Here is a 13,406-nt window from a genome sequence, read left to right as displayed (position 1 = left end):
CTGGACAGCCATCTGTCAGGGATGCTTTGATTTAAGATTCCTGCACTGAGCAGGGGGTTGGACTCGATGGTCTTATAGGCCCCTCCCAAGCCTACTTTTCTGTGATTCTATGATTCTAATGGGAAAGGTCAACTGCATAATGCCAAGCTACATACACAGATACACGTATTATATTATATTATATTAATCTCAGACATGAGGTTTTCCTGCCCAATAACATTTCTCAGAGTCAACCATCCAGCAAAGGCCCTGCCTCCACACCCTCCCTTTATTACCAGAACACCCTTCCCTTTCTCTGGGCGCAGCAGATTCATACTACATGGTCAACACAACCGAGTTATCTCTCTGCCACCCATTGTGGTTTCTGAGTTAACATACCGGAGGGCAGGCATCCGGCAGCTGGAGCACCTGAAGAGGCCAAACAAGTTTCCTTTCTCTGTTTGCTCTCAGGGTGTTCCTTTCTTGTATTGTTTCTGGTGGATGGGACTGTCAACCTGCCATTCAAGCAGGTGCAATTAGGAAAGACTCCATGCACAGAGGAGGAGTGTTTTTCCCCCCTACCCTTCCCTGAACGCCTAGATCTTCTTGCTTGCTACCAGGGGCAATTTGATCCTATCTCTTCCTTTGTTGTTGTTTTGTGGGTTGGCATTCTGAGAATTTCTCCTCTCAGCTCTTCACTTCCTCCACCCCCTTCTCAGTTACCTATTACAAGTGGAGTAGAGCCATGCCTTACACCTACCGGGACTCAAGCCCACAGGCTCCCCCTGTGCCCCAGAGTGCTCGTGCCACGCACTCCACCGGGCAAACGTACAAGGAACTGAAGACTGAATGCCAGCACAGCGGGAAACTCTTTGAGGATTGTGACTTCCCTGCCAACAACTCTTCTCTTTTCTTCAGTGAGAAGCCTCCTATCCCTTTTGTGTGGAAAAGGCCTGGGGTGAGTAGAAAGACTCTCCTTTTTCTTTGAGCCCTATCCCCTTCCTCAAAGTGGTGCCCTCCAGATATTTGGGACTGCAACTCCCACCATCCCCAGCAGGCATGGCCAATGATCAAGAATGTTGGGAGTTGTACATCTGGAGAGCACCAGGTTGGAGAAGGCTGTTGTAGCAGAATCAGGCATCTGGTCTGGACTTGTATGCATTTAAACAGCAAGTTTCTCTCCCTCAAGGTGATGGTAAGAAAGTTATATAAGGCCCAGGTTGTGTTCATGAGGAGTGGAGCCAATGTGTATTATGTGATTACTGCCTCCCTATTGGACTCTGTCCATTTTTCCTTACCCTTCCCTCCTCTCTTACCCTCTGTTCTGTCTGCCAACACATAATTGCCCCTTCCCTTGTTGGAAAACGTTCCAAATTATAAGGTTGACCCACATACTTGGAGTGCCGAATTCGAGCTTTCATGGAATAGGATATGGATTTGGGGTGACAAAATATGAACTTGACTGCCTCGACAATGAGATTTTTTACATGAGGCATTTATTGTGCACTCGCAGTTCCCTACTCACAGTTGTTTCCAAGTTCTTTAGACAACGTTGTGACCCTCTAGCTTTGCTTCCGTTTTTAAACAGTAGTTTTGGTGAGTTTTTTTTTAGAGCAGGGAAAATGCAGTATTAGTTAAAGAAAGCAAAAGAAAAGATTTGCACTGTTCTGCTATACCACAGTGCCACATAGAGGTTATGTAGCAGAAAACCAGGAAAGGAAACGTTCTTTGTGTAATTCTCTAATCTCAATTCTGCAACAAAACTGAAAGTAGATACAGTGGATTTAACAGCCTCTGGTAGAAAGGCTCTATATCCCTGAGTGCTCACTTCAAATTTCCTGGAAATGATCATGTGGCAGAGAAACTGGACATTGGACTGAAAGCCAACCCAGTGCGTTTGTCATATTTCATTTCTTTTCTTTTTCTTTTGGTTGCATTCTACCTTATCCTTCATTGACTCTCATTTATCTGCCTTTAAGATTTTCTTGATCTTCACATATCTGTAGGAGAGAAAGAGAGAGAGAGAATGGGAGGAATAATTCAGTGCAGTAAATGGGTAAATCTGTTTTCTGGTGGTCATGCCAAGCTGGCATTTCAAATATCAGCCTGGCTCAGTTGAGTATCACTGGTCTTAGGCTGGTATTCCACTATAACTTGGTGCAGATTTACTTGCAGGTAAGCATGGCAGCCTACTGCAGCCTCCCCCAACCTGGTGCCCCATAGATGTGTTGGACTGCAACTCCCATAGTTTCCAGCCAGCACTGGAATAACTGGGAATTATGGGAGTTGCAATCAAACACCTCTGGAGGACTCCAGGGTGGGGTGGCTGGCCTAATATTTCAAATATTAGGCTGGCCTAATATTTTAAGTCCCCTACCAGGGACAATGTTCTTCATGATGTCTTTCCATATACTGTAAACAACATTCTGAGGATGTTCAATGTTCACATCCCAACGCAGCCATAAAACCCCCTGGGTAATCTCAAGCCGGTCACCATATCTCAGCCTAACCTACCTCACAGAATTGTGTGTACCACCCGGAGCTCCTTGGAGGGTGGCAGCATAAAGTGTAATAAATGAATAACAAAATATTGCCAGAGATAACCGCACAAGTTAAATGAAGGATACATTTGGAAATAATAATAATTATTATTATTATTATTGTTGTTGTTGTTTCCGAATTTGTCCTTCCCACCACGCCTGATAATGAAGAACGCTTGATTTTCCCTGTGATTTATAGCAAGGAAATATCTAAGCTGTAATGTACCTTTCTTTCTGGGCTGCAAATATGTATTTTCCATCAAGCCAGAAGCTGTTTCTTATTCCATGTATCTCACAGGAAAATCTAAGCTCAGTTCAATGTTACTTGTAACACACTCCTGTGATCCTGTCTTCTCACGGGGAGAAAAATCAACAACTGCTGATTCACCTTTTAACTGGGATAGCCAAACATCACAGCAGTGCACGCTGGGAGGTGCTTAGCTTTGTGTAACTTTCTTTCTTTCTTCATCTGTAGTTTAAATTTTAAATTACAATTATTGTATTTTAGGGTCAATATTGCATGATGGTAGGTGCTGTTTTAGCTTAGTCTTGTGTGAAAAAAAAACACAACCCTTTAAAATCTGTGGTTTAAGGAGCAATTCTATGGCTGCCGCTAGTCAGCGGCTAGATGGCCATAGGATACATGGGTTTCTGGGAACCGACCTTGGAGCCCGCACTCTGAGGTTGAGAACCGACACAGACACACACACGTGCGCTGCCTCGCAGGCAGCTTGAAATGGCCCCACACTCCGCACTTGGAAGAAGAGTGTGGAGCAGTGAAAACGGGGCATTCCTGGGCGTGTTCATGGGTGGGGAAGGTGGAAATGCCGCTACGATACATCCTATGTGTTGTCCGGCAGCTGCCTCCCCCGCTCTGTCCCATGGCTAGACAGCCGAAATCGGCTGTCTAGCCGCAAATGCAGGGCAGCTGAAGCGCGGAGGGGACGATCCCCTCCACGTTTCTCCTGCCCTGCATTGGATAGGTGGTTGCCTCCGAGCTCAGAGGCAGCCGCCTAGCCTGATAGGATTGCACCCTCCAATATTTAAATTTTCTTATTTTATTTAATTTTACTTTATTGTAAATCACCTTTTACAATACTTCAGCAGCGCACTCTGAAAGGTGGTTTAACATATTTAATAAATAAATTCCCTATTGGCCTTGCTTCCTCACCCAGCATGCCTCTCAATACCAGCTAGCATAAAAATAGTAAGAAAAGCCTTTAAGGGCACAATCCTATGCATGTTTAGACAGAAGAAAGTCCTACAACTCGCAGCATTCCCCAGACAACATGGGAATTGTAGGACTTATATCTGTCTAAACATGCATATGATTGTACCCTAAAAACTTCATTTGTCTTTGAAGTCGCCACATTTTATTCCATGCATTGATTATTGATAATATAACAATAAGAACTGGCTCTTTTGCTCTTCCTTCCTTAGAACAGGGAATAACTTTTTAGGAATACACCGTGAACACTAGATTCCACAGAAGGAATATTGCTCCCCTTCAGATTTCAGGCCAATATACATTATTATTTTTACTTGGTTGTACTATGGCAAAGAAACAGACAAAAAGATAATAACCCAAGGGTGCAGAAAATTTGACACCGAGGTAGAAATCCTGCATGTTAAGATGTTTAATGACTTTTCCATTGCTTCAAGCTAGGGCTGTCAGGTCGCAGTCCTAGAGAGTGCGAGTGTGTGTGTGTGGTTTTGCCTGCTTGTTCTGCCCCAGCCCTACTGCCCTCACAAAAGCAAAGGGGAGGAGTGTCACATAGGACTGAGGGAAAGCAGAAAAACCTGCAGCAGCTTCCTCTCCTGCTGAATGAGGGAATATAAAGGCATAATGTGGATCTCCAGGTCACAACCCAGCAAGCTTAATGGCCTTCCATTTCTACAACAGATGGGACTTTTATAGCCCTAAGCAGCTTAGGACCAGGGGTCTGTCTTCACAAGCGATTTAGTGCAAAGCTAGAGCAATTTGAGTTCCTTCACGACAGATGACATCATCATCACCAATCTGCTGTCAACCAGCCACTTCCCTCTTGAAAAGCCACATTTTCTGAAACTCCTTTTACTCCAGCTTTTTTTTAACTGAAAGCGGCTCTCTGGTGGTTTTACCAAAGGGTGCCATGTCCCCCCACACACATTAAATCCTGGGCATGCCTCTGTGACTTGGCAGTGACATGGTCAAGGAGGTGGGATGCCCCATTCCCTCTTGTTTCCCCAACAGAAGTAGTTTTTCCCATTTGAGAAAATCCCCAGGAACGCAGCAGCGACCCCTCACATAGTAGTGGGGAAAATTAATCACCTCAGGTAGCCTGCTTTTAATCTTTAACAAATCCCGCCCCCCTTCTGTGCATGTTTGCTCAGAAATAAGAAATAAATCTCACTCCCCTGTCATGAAAGGGTGAAAGGCTAACTTTAGTAACTCACCCTAAAGCGCTCTTTCACTTCTCTGATGCGCTCTTAAATCTCTGTTGCGATACTCTGCTTCTTTGATGTTCTGTAGTTTGATGTAAAGTTGTTTCTCTGTTGTTATGTAAAGTCCCTTCTCTGCCTGATCACTTGATCGCAGTAATGATCTTTCGGGTTTATGGGAGCTTTTCACTGCGAGCAGGGAGAAGGAGAAAGGGAGGGGGGGCTGGAATGGGGCTGGAAGCAATAGCCAAAAGTGCACACATAGGGAAAAATGGGGTGGGAGCAATAATGCAGATTGCTGGTATGCAGTGAAATTGGAGTGGGGGTGGGGGATCTCTCAGGAGCCTTCAGATGCTGCAGTGGAGAACTGGGGATTTGGGTTTCTTCAGGGAAATCTGCACACACGGGAAAAATTAGTTGCTCCCCATTCACAATGTAGTAGCAGTGGGGAGCCTGGACAGGGGCAGGAAACAAACCTTTCTCATTGGTTGAGCAGCCCCTGCCATGTTCAGTTCTACTCCCCCAACCCCATCCGGAAGTATGTTCCTTTCAAGCATGAAAAACAGATTTCAAGGTACGCTACGCTTGGCCTATCTTGCTTTGTGTGTCCCTGACGGACCAAAGCCAATTCTATGAAAATCCTGGTAATACCCCCAACGTGCTTTTCATTCCACTGCCGTGCAGATCCCCCCCAGTTACCTCAGACACCAACCTGTTCCCAAATAAACCTGTCCGGCACTTTGCAGAGCAACATTGCCTGCAGTTAGGTGCATATAAGAGGGACGGCCTTTTCAGGGCCTACCTCAGGGGTGGGCAACTCCTATTATCCTTCACCATTAGCTATGCTAGCTAGGGCTGATGGCAGTTGTGTTATATCCAATGTATACAATGACTGGGTAGAATCCAATGCTGCCCATCCGCTAGAGGAGCTGGCCACCAATTCTGGTCCATATGAGCTCTGCGACCTGCCCCCTTCCAGAAACAAGTGCTTCCGCTCGTTTCGGCTTGCCTCCAGAAGTGCTCAATCGCCGTTCTACAAGTGGTAGGGGCCACTTGCGGACTGGAAGTGGTGGGGCTGGCCATGCACACAAGGGCAGCGTTGGATTCTGCCCTTAGTCTAACTTAAGCCCCATTCATTTAAATGGGTTTACTCCAAGTAGGACTAACTCTGGATAGAACCCAATATCTGGAGGGCCAAAAAGTAGCCCATCCCTGGCCTAGTTTATGGAATTCCATCCCACTGAATGTCTGGTGAAAGTTCCTCACCGCCCAGTTTTGGACTTTTTTATTTCACTTAGTTTTTAAAATATTTGGTCTGTTGCTTTTATGGATTTCTTCTGGTCTCCTGCTCTTAAGTATTCATTCAAGCTATTTTTAAAGCTGATGCTGCTGTTTTATATGATATTTTAATGCTACTGGTATTTGTTATTATTTTATTGTTTTTAATTTTGTGCCCATATTGTATCTGATTTCTTTTTATGATGTAAGCCATTCTTTCTTTTTTAACAAAAAAAGTAGGGTAAAGATAATAAATGGAAAGCTAAACAATAGAACAACCATCTCTGTTCCCATCCTGCCCATCTCCCCGTCTTATCGATAAGCAGGATTTCCTGTGAAGAGGGGGATGGGACTTCAGTATCCTCCACAGCTTTTTGCCCTTCGCTCCATGACAAACAGAAGCAAAATAAATTATGGACAAATAAGCAAATAAATGCAAATGCATTTATTTTGCATAATCTGTGTAGCTTGAAGAATTCTGCTTTTTTATCACAGAGTCTGGATTTTCCTGGTGCACAGTTTTGATCACCCCCACCCCTTTTAGTGTGGTGTATATGTATATACACCCTGCATACTGCCTCCCCCCAGATCTATATGTTAGACGACGGGAATGCAAAGCACCAGCTCCAGAAGGATCCGCTCCTTATCCCAGTCTTCCTGCACTATCGTATTCTAAGGGCAAATGGACACTTTTGCACTGTTCAGTTCAATTACAAACCCCACATGACCCGGTATGTTGAACAAGCAGGTGGTGCCGGTGATGACTGGTCCAGCTTGCCTTGCCTTTTGTTCTCTCTAATCATGACATGCCAAGATAAGTAATGTTCTCCCCTGGAAAGGCACTGAGCAGCAGGAATGCAACCAGCCAGGTCACCTGCTCTCCGGCATTTCCTTTGAAGCAGCGAATTGTTCGGTGTGCTGGTTGGGGTGAGGGAGAAAATGCCAGTCGCTGCCCTGTATGCCGTTTTTAAACTATCCATAGCGACTACAAAGCTTGCAGCCCCCGTTAATTGCCTTGGCTGCCAGTGGGAATTTCTCCATCTCACCTGCTGTGTCGACATTATTGACCTCCCATATCACCTGTTTGGAGGAACCATTTGATTCACAGGCATGTTCCTGTATTGCCTTCCTTCTGTAGAAACATACTTTGGCATTTTAAATCAGGTTTTCCTTGTCTTTGCTCATCACCAGAATCATCCATTGTGACCGGCAAAGTGATTTTATGAGCATAGTGCCATCAACTTGCAGAGCCGGGCATTTGAACCTCAGGCCAAATCCAGCCACCTGTGGTGTGAGTCTGGCCCTCTGAGGTTCTCCAAATGGCCCCATTCTCCCGCGACCACTGATTGTGTCCTGGGTTTGGCACTGCTTTTAAAGATATTTTTAGTATTTTTGGTGTTTTGACCCCCCCCTCCCCCGTTTTGCCTTTAAGGCTTCTCCGAAACTGAATTGAGCCTTCAGGCTGAAAGGGGTTCAACACCCCTGATGTAGCACAGCTTACAGTTTAACAGGAGAATATGCATGTATTTAATGCACACACAATATATACAGATATAGATATAGACTTCTAAAAGCACCCTAACAATCACTTAAATTTTTTTTTAAAAAAAGACACTATACAGAGATAGTGCTGCCAGATACAAATCTATGGTGCAACCACACTTGGAATACTGTGTACAGTTTTGGTCACTGCACCTCAAAAAGGGAATGGTAGAGCTGGAAAAAGTGCAGAAAAGAGCAACTAAAATGATCAAGGGGCTGCAGCAACTCTCCTATGAGGGAAGGTTACAACAGCTGGGACTGTTTAGTTTGGAAAAAAGGAGGGTAAGGAGAGACATGATAGAGGTGTGCAAAATTATGCATGGTGTGGAGAAAGTGGATAGGGAGACATTTGTCTCCCTCTTTCATAATACTAGAACCTGGGGTCATCCTATGAAGCTGATTGACAGGAGATTCACAGGACAGATAAAAGGAAGTACTTCTTCACATAGCACATAGCTGAACTATGGAATGCACTTCCACAAGATGTAGTGATTGCCACCAACTGGACAGCTTTAAAAAGGGATTTGGAGAAATTCCGGGAGGAGAGGGCTATCAGTGGCTACTAGTCCTGATGGCTATGGGCATCTCTACACCAGCCTAAAATTCTGCTTTTAAAATGGGGCTTTCTGCTTCTGTTTTAAATGCAGGATCACGACTCCCTTTTTCACCCGCTTCCTTTCCCCCTTCCCCTTTCCCCCTCCTTCTCCCCCTATCTGAGGGCTCCTTCACATGGAGCTTTTATACTGCGATTGAGAGTGCTTCTTCACAGACGTTTGTGGGCTCTTTACATGATGCTGTGATAATTCAAGGCATCTCCTGCACTAAGTGCCCTTTGTTCCATTTTTAAATAGATTGCAGATAATGTGCTATCAAATTACCCCATTGTGTTCACTTCAGTTTCCTCTGTGAAAAGAGGAAAAGCGGCAAGAAGAGGAGCGAGATCTATGTAAGGCAATGGAAGACTCAGATACGGGAAGAAGGAGGGGGAAGGGGTGGGGGGAAAGGAAGCACGTGAAAAAGGGAGTCGTGAGATCCTTCATTTAAAACAGAAGCAGAAAGCCCTGTTTTAAATGCAGGATTTTAGGATGGTGTAGAGTCTTCCATTACCTTTCATGGATCTCGCTCCTCTTCTTGCCACTTTTCCTCTTTTCACAGAGGGAACTCAAGCGGAACACAACGGGGTAATTTGATAGCTCATTATCTGCGATCTACTTAAAAACGGAACACAGGGCATTTAGTGCAGGAGACGCCCTGGAGGGTCACGGCGTCATGTAAAGAGCCCGCAAACTTCCATGAAGGAGCCATCTCAATCGCAGGTTAAAAGCTCCTTGTGAAGAAAGCCTATATACTACCTCCAGTATCAAGGGCAGTATGCCTATGTACACCAGTTGCTGGGGAACATGGGTGAGAGGGTGCTGTTGCACTCATTTCCTCCTCGTGGGTTTCCTGTGGGCACCTGGTTGGCCACCGTATGAATGCTCGACTAGACTTACAACAATGTCACAGTAGAAGAGATTCTATTCAGAGCACTGATATTTTATTTTCCCCTCTATATTCTTCAAGGAAATCGTTAAAGACCCGCAGTTTATTCTTGGAGGCGCCACAAGAACTGATATATGTCAAGGGGATCTTGGTAAGTGTTTTTCCACTGAAATGATGACCGCCAAGTGCAGAGTAAGGAGAGTCAGAGACGAATGAAGAGAATGTTGTTGGGAGTTGTGCTCATCTTTGAGTCTGGCTCCAATGAGTTACAGTCTGGCTCCAATGTCTGCCAGCAACAAGGCTTCTGCAAGTGCCTAGTATCATGCAGGATAAAACCACATGCGGCAACACACAGACTTCAGATAGAATTTTAGAGTTGGAAGGCTTCTTGGAGGTCATCTAATCCAACCCCCTGTCCTATGCAGCAGTCTTGCAACCTGGTGCCCTCCCGATATTTTGGTCCACAACTCCCATAATCCCTGACCATTGGCCATGCTGGCTGGGGCTGGTGGGAGGACAGACAGTTGCCTACCTCTGAACAACAGCATCGTTGGCATTTATTTGTTTGTTACATTTATGCTCCACCTTTCCATTAAAAATGCCCAAGGAAGTATGAATGTGCATCAGGAGGGAGAGACGGATGTGTGGCAGTGCCAGGCTCACATTACACATGAATCACTGTCGTACACATGTCCATGTGCCTATAGCTCATTGGATCTACTTCCCCATCTGTGTGAGTCACAAGCCACATCCAGCAATGATGTCCACATTCAGAGCAGATTTCATAACCTGCTTTTTTTTTTTTGCCCAACACAGTGGAATCCATTGTGCATATGTATGTGTCGGACAATTTCCTTATCTGTGTAAAGTCTGTACCATGCATCTAAAGCATGGGTGGCCAACCAAAAATGGTTGAGGGGGCTGAATGACCCCCCCCACCCTCTGAGGGCCAAATGACATGAAAGGGGGTGGGCTACAACCCCTGATGTCTTTTGGTTCCCACTGGGTGCACCAGGTGGATAATCTACCCAGTGTGTCCACTTTGAACCAGGAGGTTGGACTCGACAGTCTTATAGGACCCTTCCAACCCTACTATTGTATGACTATTCTATGATTGACCCATTTGAGAAGGCCCACATGCAGCAAAGCTGCTTTGCCTGCCTTGTGCCTCCCTGCACTGAGAAGAGGATGCGGGGCAGGTGAAGCTGCTCAGCCCAGCTGCCCAGCTTTGCTTGTCCCTTGCCTCCCTGGCACAGAAATAACAAGGCAATTCCCTGCTCGCCCACCAGTTAACAGTGCCATCCTATACACATGTACTCAGAAAAAAGCTCCACTGAGTTCAATGGGACTTACACCCAGGTAAGGGACTATAAGATTGCAATGTAAACCTTCAAAATAACACGTGAGTTGACGGCTTTTGAAAATGCCTGCCTCTTTATACCATACAACCTAACTGTTGCAAATTGGTTGAATAAACTAGGATGTGGTTTAAATAAGAGTACACTGATGTGCAACCATAAGAAAGAAGCATGGCAAAACTGAATATCCAGGAGGGTTGAGCAGGAAAGGTTTAAAGGGGATTGGGAAATAGAGGGGAGCTTTGATCTCCATTTTGTAGCTGTGAATGGGAAAGAATGAGATTGGATAAGAAGAGTAATTGGTGTATATTGTTCTATTTGATTTCCAGGTGACTGTTGGCTATTAGCAGCTATTGCATCTCTCACTCTTAATGAAAACACATTAGCCAGAGTAGTGCCACAGGATCAGGATTTTGGGCCAGGCTATGCTGGAATATTTCATTTTCAGGTAAAACAGTTCTTGCAACAACAACAACAACAACAACAACAAGAACAACAACGCAGTCCCAATGTTTTACTACGGTGACATATTCTGATGATTTGGGGGCAATGGTTGTCATTTTACAACACCTAACACTACATAAGTTTAAGGAACCCTTATCTCCTTGTGGCTCTAGGTTTAGAAACTGACCACATACTTTGCCTGAATAGACAAGTGGAGATAACGGCGGCGGATGCAGGCGAGAGGGGGACTTGCCCATGCGGCGCCTTCCCCTTTGGGGAAGCCATCATGTGGGAGAAATGTCCAGGACTGAGCCAGTGTCTAGAGGAGCACTCCTCCAGCTGCTGACTCAGTCCCAGATGCTTCCCACATGCAGTGGCTTCCCCAGGCCACTGGAGAAGCCACTGCATGGGTGAAGCCGCCAGACTAGGGCATATGGGCACAATTCATGGTACTAATTCAACTACCCCCATCCCTCAAAAGTTTGAGCCCTGCCTTCCCAAGACAAAGAGACCTCTTTCTTCCCTGTGCCCCATCCAGGAGCACAGGAATCACCTCTGGCTTTGAGAAGATAAACACCATAGTACTCAGTTGGTGCTGATTGTTAGGAATATCAGAATCTGTCCTACAACGGCCTGGTTCGCACAATCGCCACCGCCCACCATGGCTTAAGCCACGGTGGGTTGCGGCACTTCCCAGGGGCCACTGTTGAGTAGTCAGGCAGCGGCGGGGGGTCACTGTGGCTTATTGTTGCATCCAAACCCAGCGAGGGTGGGTTGTTGCTGTGGCTCACAAACCGCCCACAACTCATGGGTTTGTTTTGGGGTTGTGGGTGGTTTGTTAAATAAGCCACTGTGGGCTTTGACAATCATGCCAACCAGCCCACTGAGTCAGACTAGTGGCCCATCAAGCTCAGTTTTTCTCTCAAGAGTTTCAGGTGCCTTTCCCAGCCCTACGCAGAGATGCCAAGGATGGAACCTTGGATCTCTTGCACAAGCAGCATGTGCTTGCTTCAACCCTGAGCTTGCTTCAGCCCTTCTCCCAGGGAAATTCACCTAGACAAATCACTGTAGATGTATGGATTATGGTTCAGCTAAAACATGTCATTTAATGTATTGGCTCCAGGAAAATTATATTTTATATTTTTCTAGTTACTGAAAGAATGTACAAACAATCTACTGGCTTTCTTCACACGGAGCTTTTATCCTGCGTTTGAGTTGCTCCCTCACAGAAGTTTGCAGGCTCTTTACATGATGCTGTGACCCTCCAGGGCATCTCCTGCACTACATGCCCTTTGTTCCGTTTTTAAATAGATTGCAGATAATGCGCTATCAAATTACCCCGTTGTGTTCCGCTTGAGTTCCTTCCATGAAAAGAGTTAAAGTGGCAAGAAGAGGAGCGAGATCAATGACAGATAATGGAAGACTCTGATACGGGGAGGAGGAGGGGGGAAAGGAAGCGGGTGAAAAAGGGAGTCGCTGTGATCCTGCATTTAAAATGGAAGCAGAAAGCCCCGTTTTAAATGCAGTATTTTAGGCTGGTGTAGAGATGCCCACTGTGTTAGTCAGAGCTATTCAGTAGCCTTGGTGTATATTGCAAGATATCAAATCACTCCTTCTTTGTCTTACCAAACAGTTCTGGCAGCACAATGAGTGGCTAGACATTGTTGTTGATGACCGATTGCCCACTTTCAAAGACCGTTTGGTTTTTCTGCACTCGGCTGACCACAATGAATTCTGGAGCGCATTATTGGAAAAAGCCTATGCCAAGTAAGCCATGTCGATCATGTGATCCAGACATTGTTCTTTATTTCCTTGGCTCTCATGATTTCTACTTTGTTACTACCTAAATTCTTCTCGCACATCACAATCTGTGTGGTCAAAGTGATCACTGTCACAGGGAAGGATTCTGCAAGCTGGGTCAGATATCAAATCATTGTCCTTTAGTTCTCAGTGTCATAACAGCTGCTACTACTACTACTACTACCACCACCACCACCGCTCTGGGCTGTCTTATAACAAGACCGCTTTCCATTTGGTTTTATTCATGTTTTAATGTGTTATATTGGTTTTTAACGGTCGGGGTTGTCACTCCAGAAGGATGGCTAATACTTTTTAAAGTATGTAACTGCTGCTACTACTACAAAATATTTATTTAAGGACAGTATCCAACTGTGTCCCAGCACTAGCGCTAATGACATTGCGCTAATGTAAACCAACGCTAATGTAACTTGCGCTTGCTAGGGCAACGGGAAAAAGCGGTGTTTTGTTGCTGAAATTTACTGCTGCCACTGTAATTTGACAGCAAAACACTGCTTTTCCCCTTTTCCCTAGCAAGTGTTAGTTTCATTGCAACATCATTAGC

General features: G+C 45.3%; 1 protein-coding gene across 1 annotated transcript in view; it reads left to right on the top strand.

Annotated features, from left to right (window-relative positions):
* Window positions 1-297: 297 nt before the first annotated feature.
* Window positions 298-13,406, top strand: part of CAPN9 (calpain 9) — a 52,796-nt gene continuing 39,687 nt past the window's right edge. The window contains exons 1-4 of the mRNA XM_084828108.1: window positions 298-937; window positions 9,324-9,393; window positions 10,930-11,048; window positions 12,678-12,811. Coding sequence (XP_084684234.1) covers window positions 725-937; window positions 9,324-9,393; window positions 10,930-11,048; window positions 12,678-12,811 — 536 coding nt within the window. The 5' untranslated portion in view covers window positions 298-724. The remainder of the gene's footprint in view (window positions 938-9,323; window positions 9,394-10,929; window positions 11,049-12,677; window positions 12,812-13,406) is intronic.

The sequence above is a fragment of the Heloderma suspectum genome, chromosome 1, assembly GCF_057233095.1.
Source record: "Heloderma suspectum isolate Gila_16-S chromosome 1, 16-S_ref, whole genome shotgun sequence".
NCBI lineage: Eukaryota > Metazoa > Chordata > Lepidosauria > Squamata > Helodermatidae > Heloderma > Heloderma suspectum.
The sequence above is the reverse complement of the archived record's forward strand: the minus strand, read 5'-3'. Positions and strand labels throughout refer to the sequence as shown.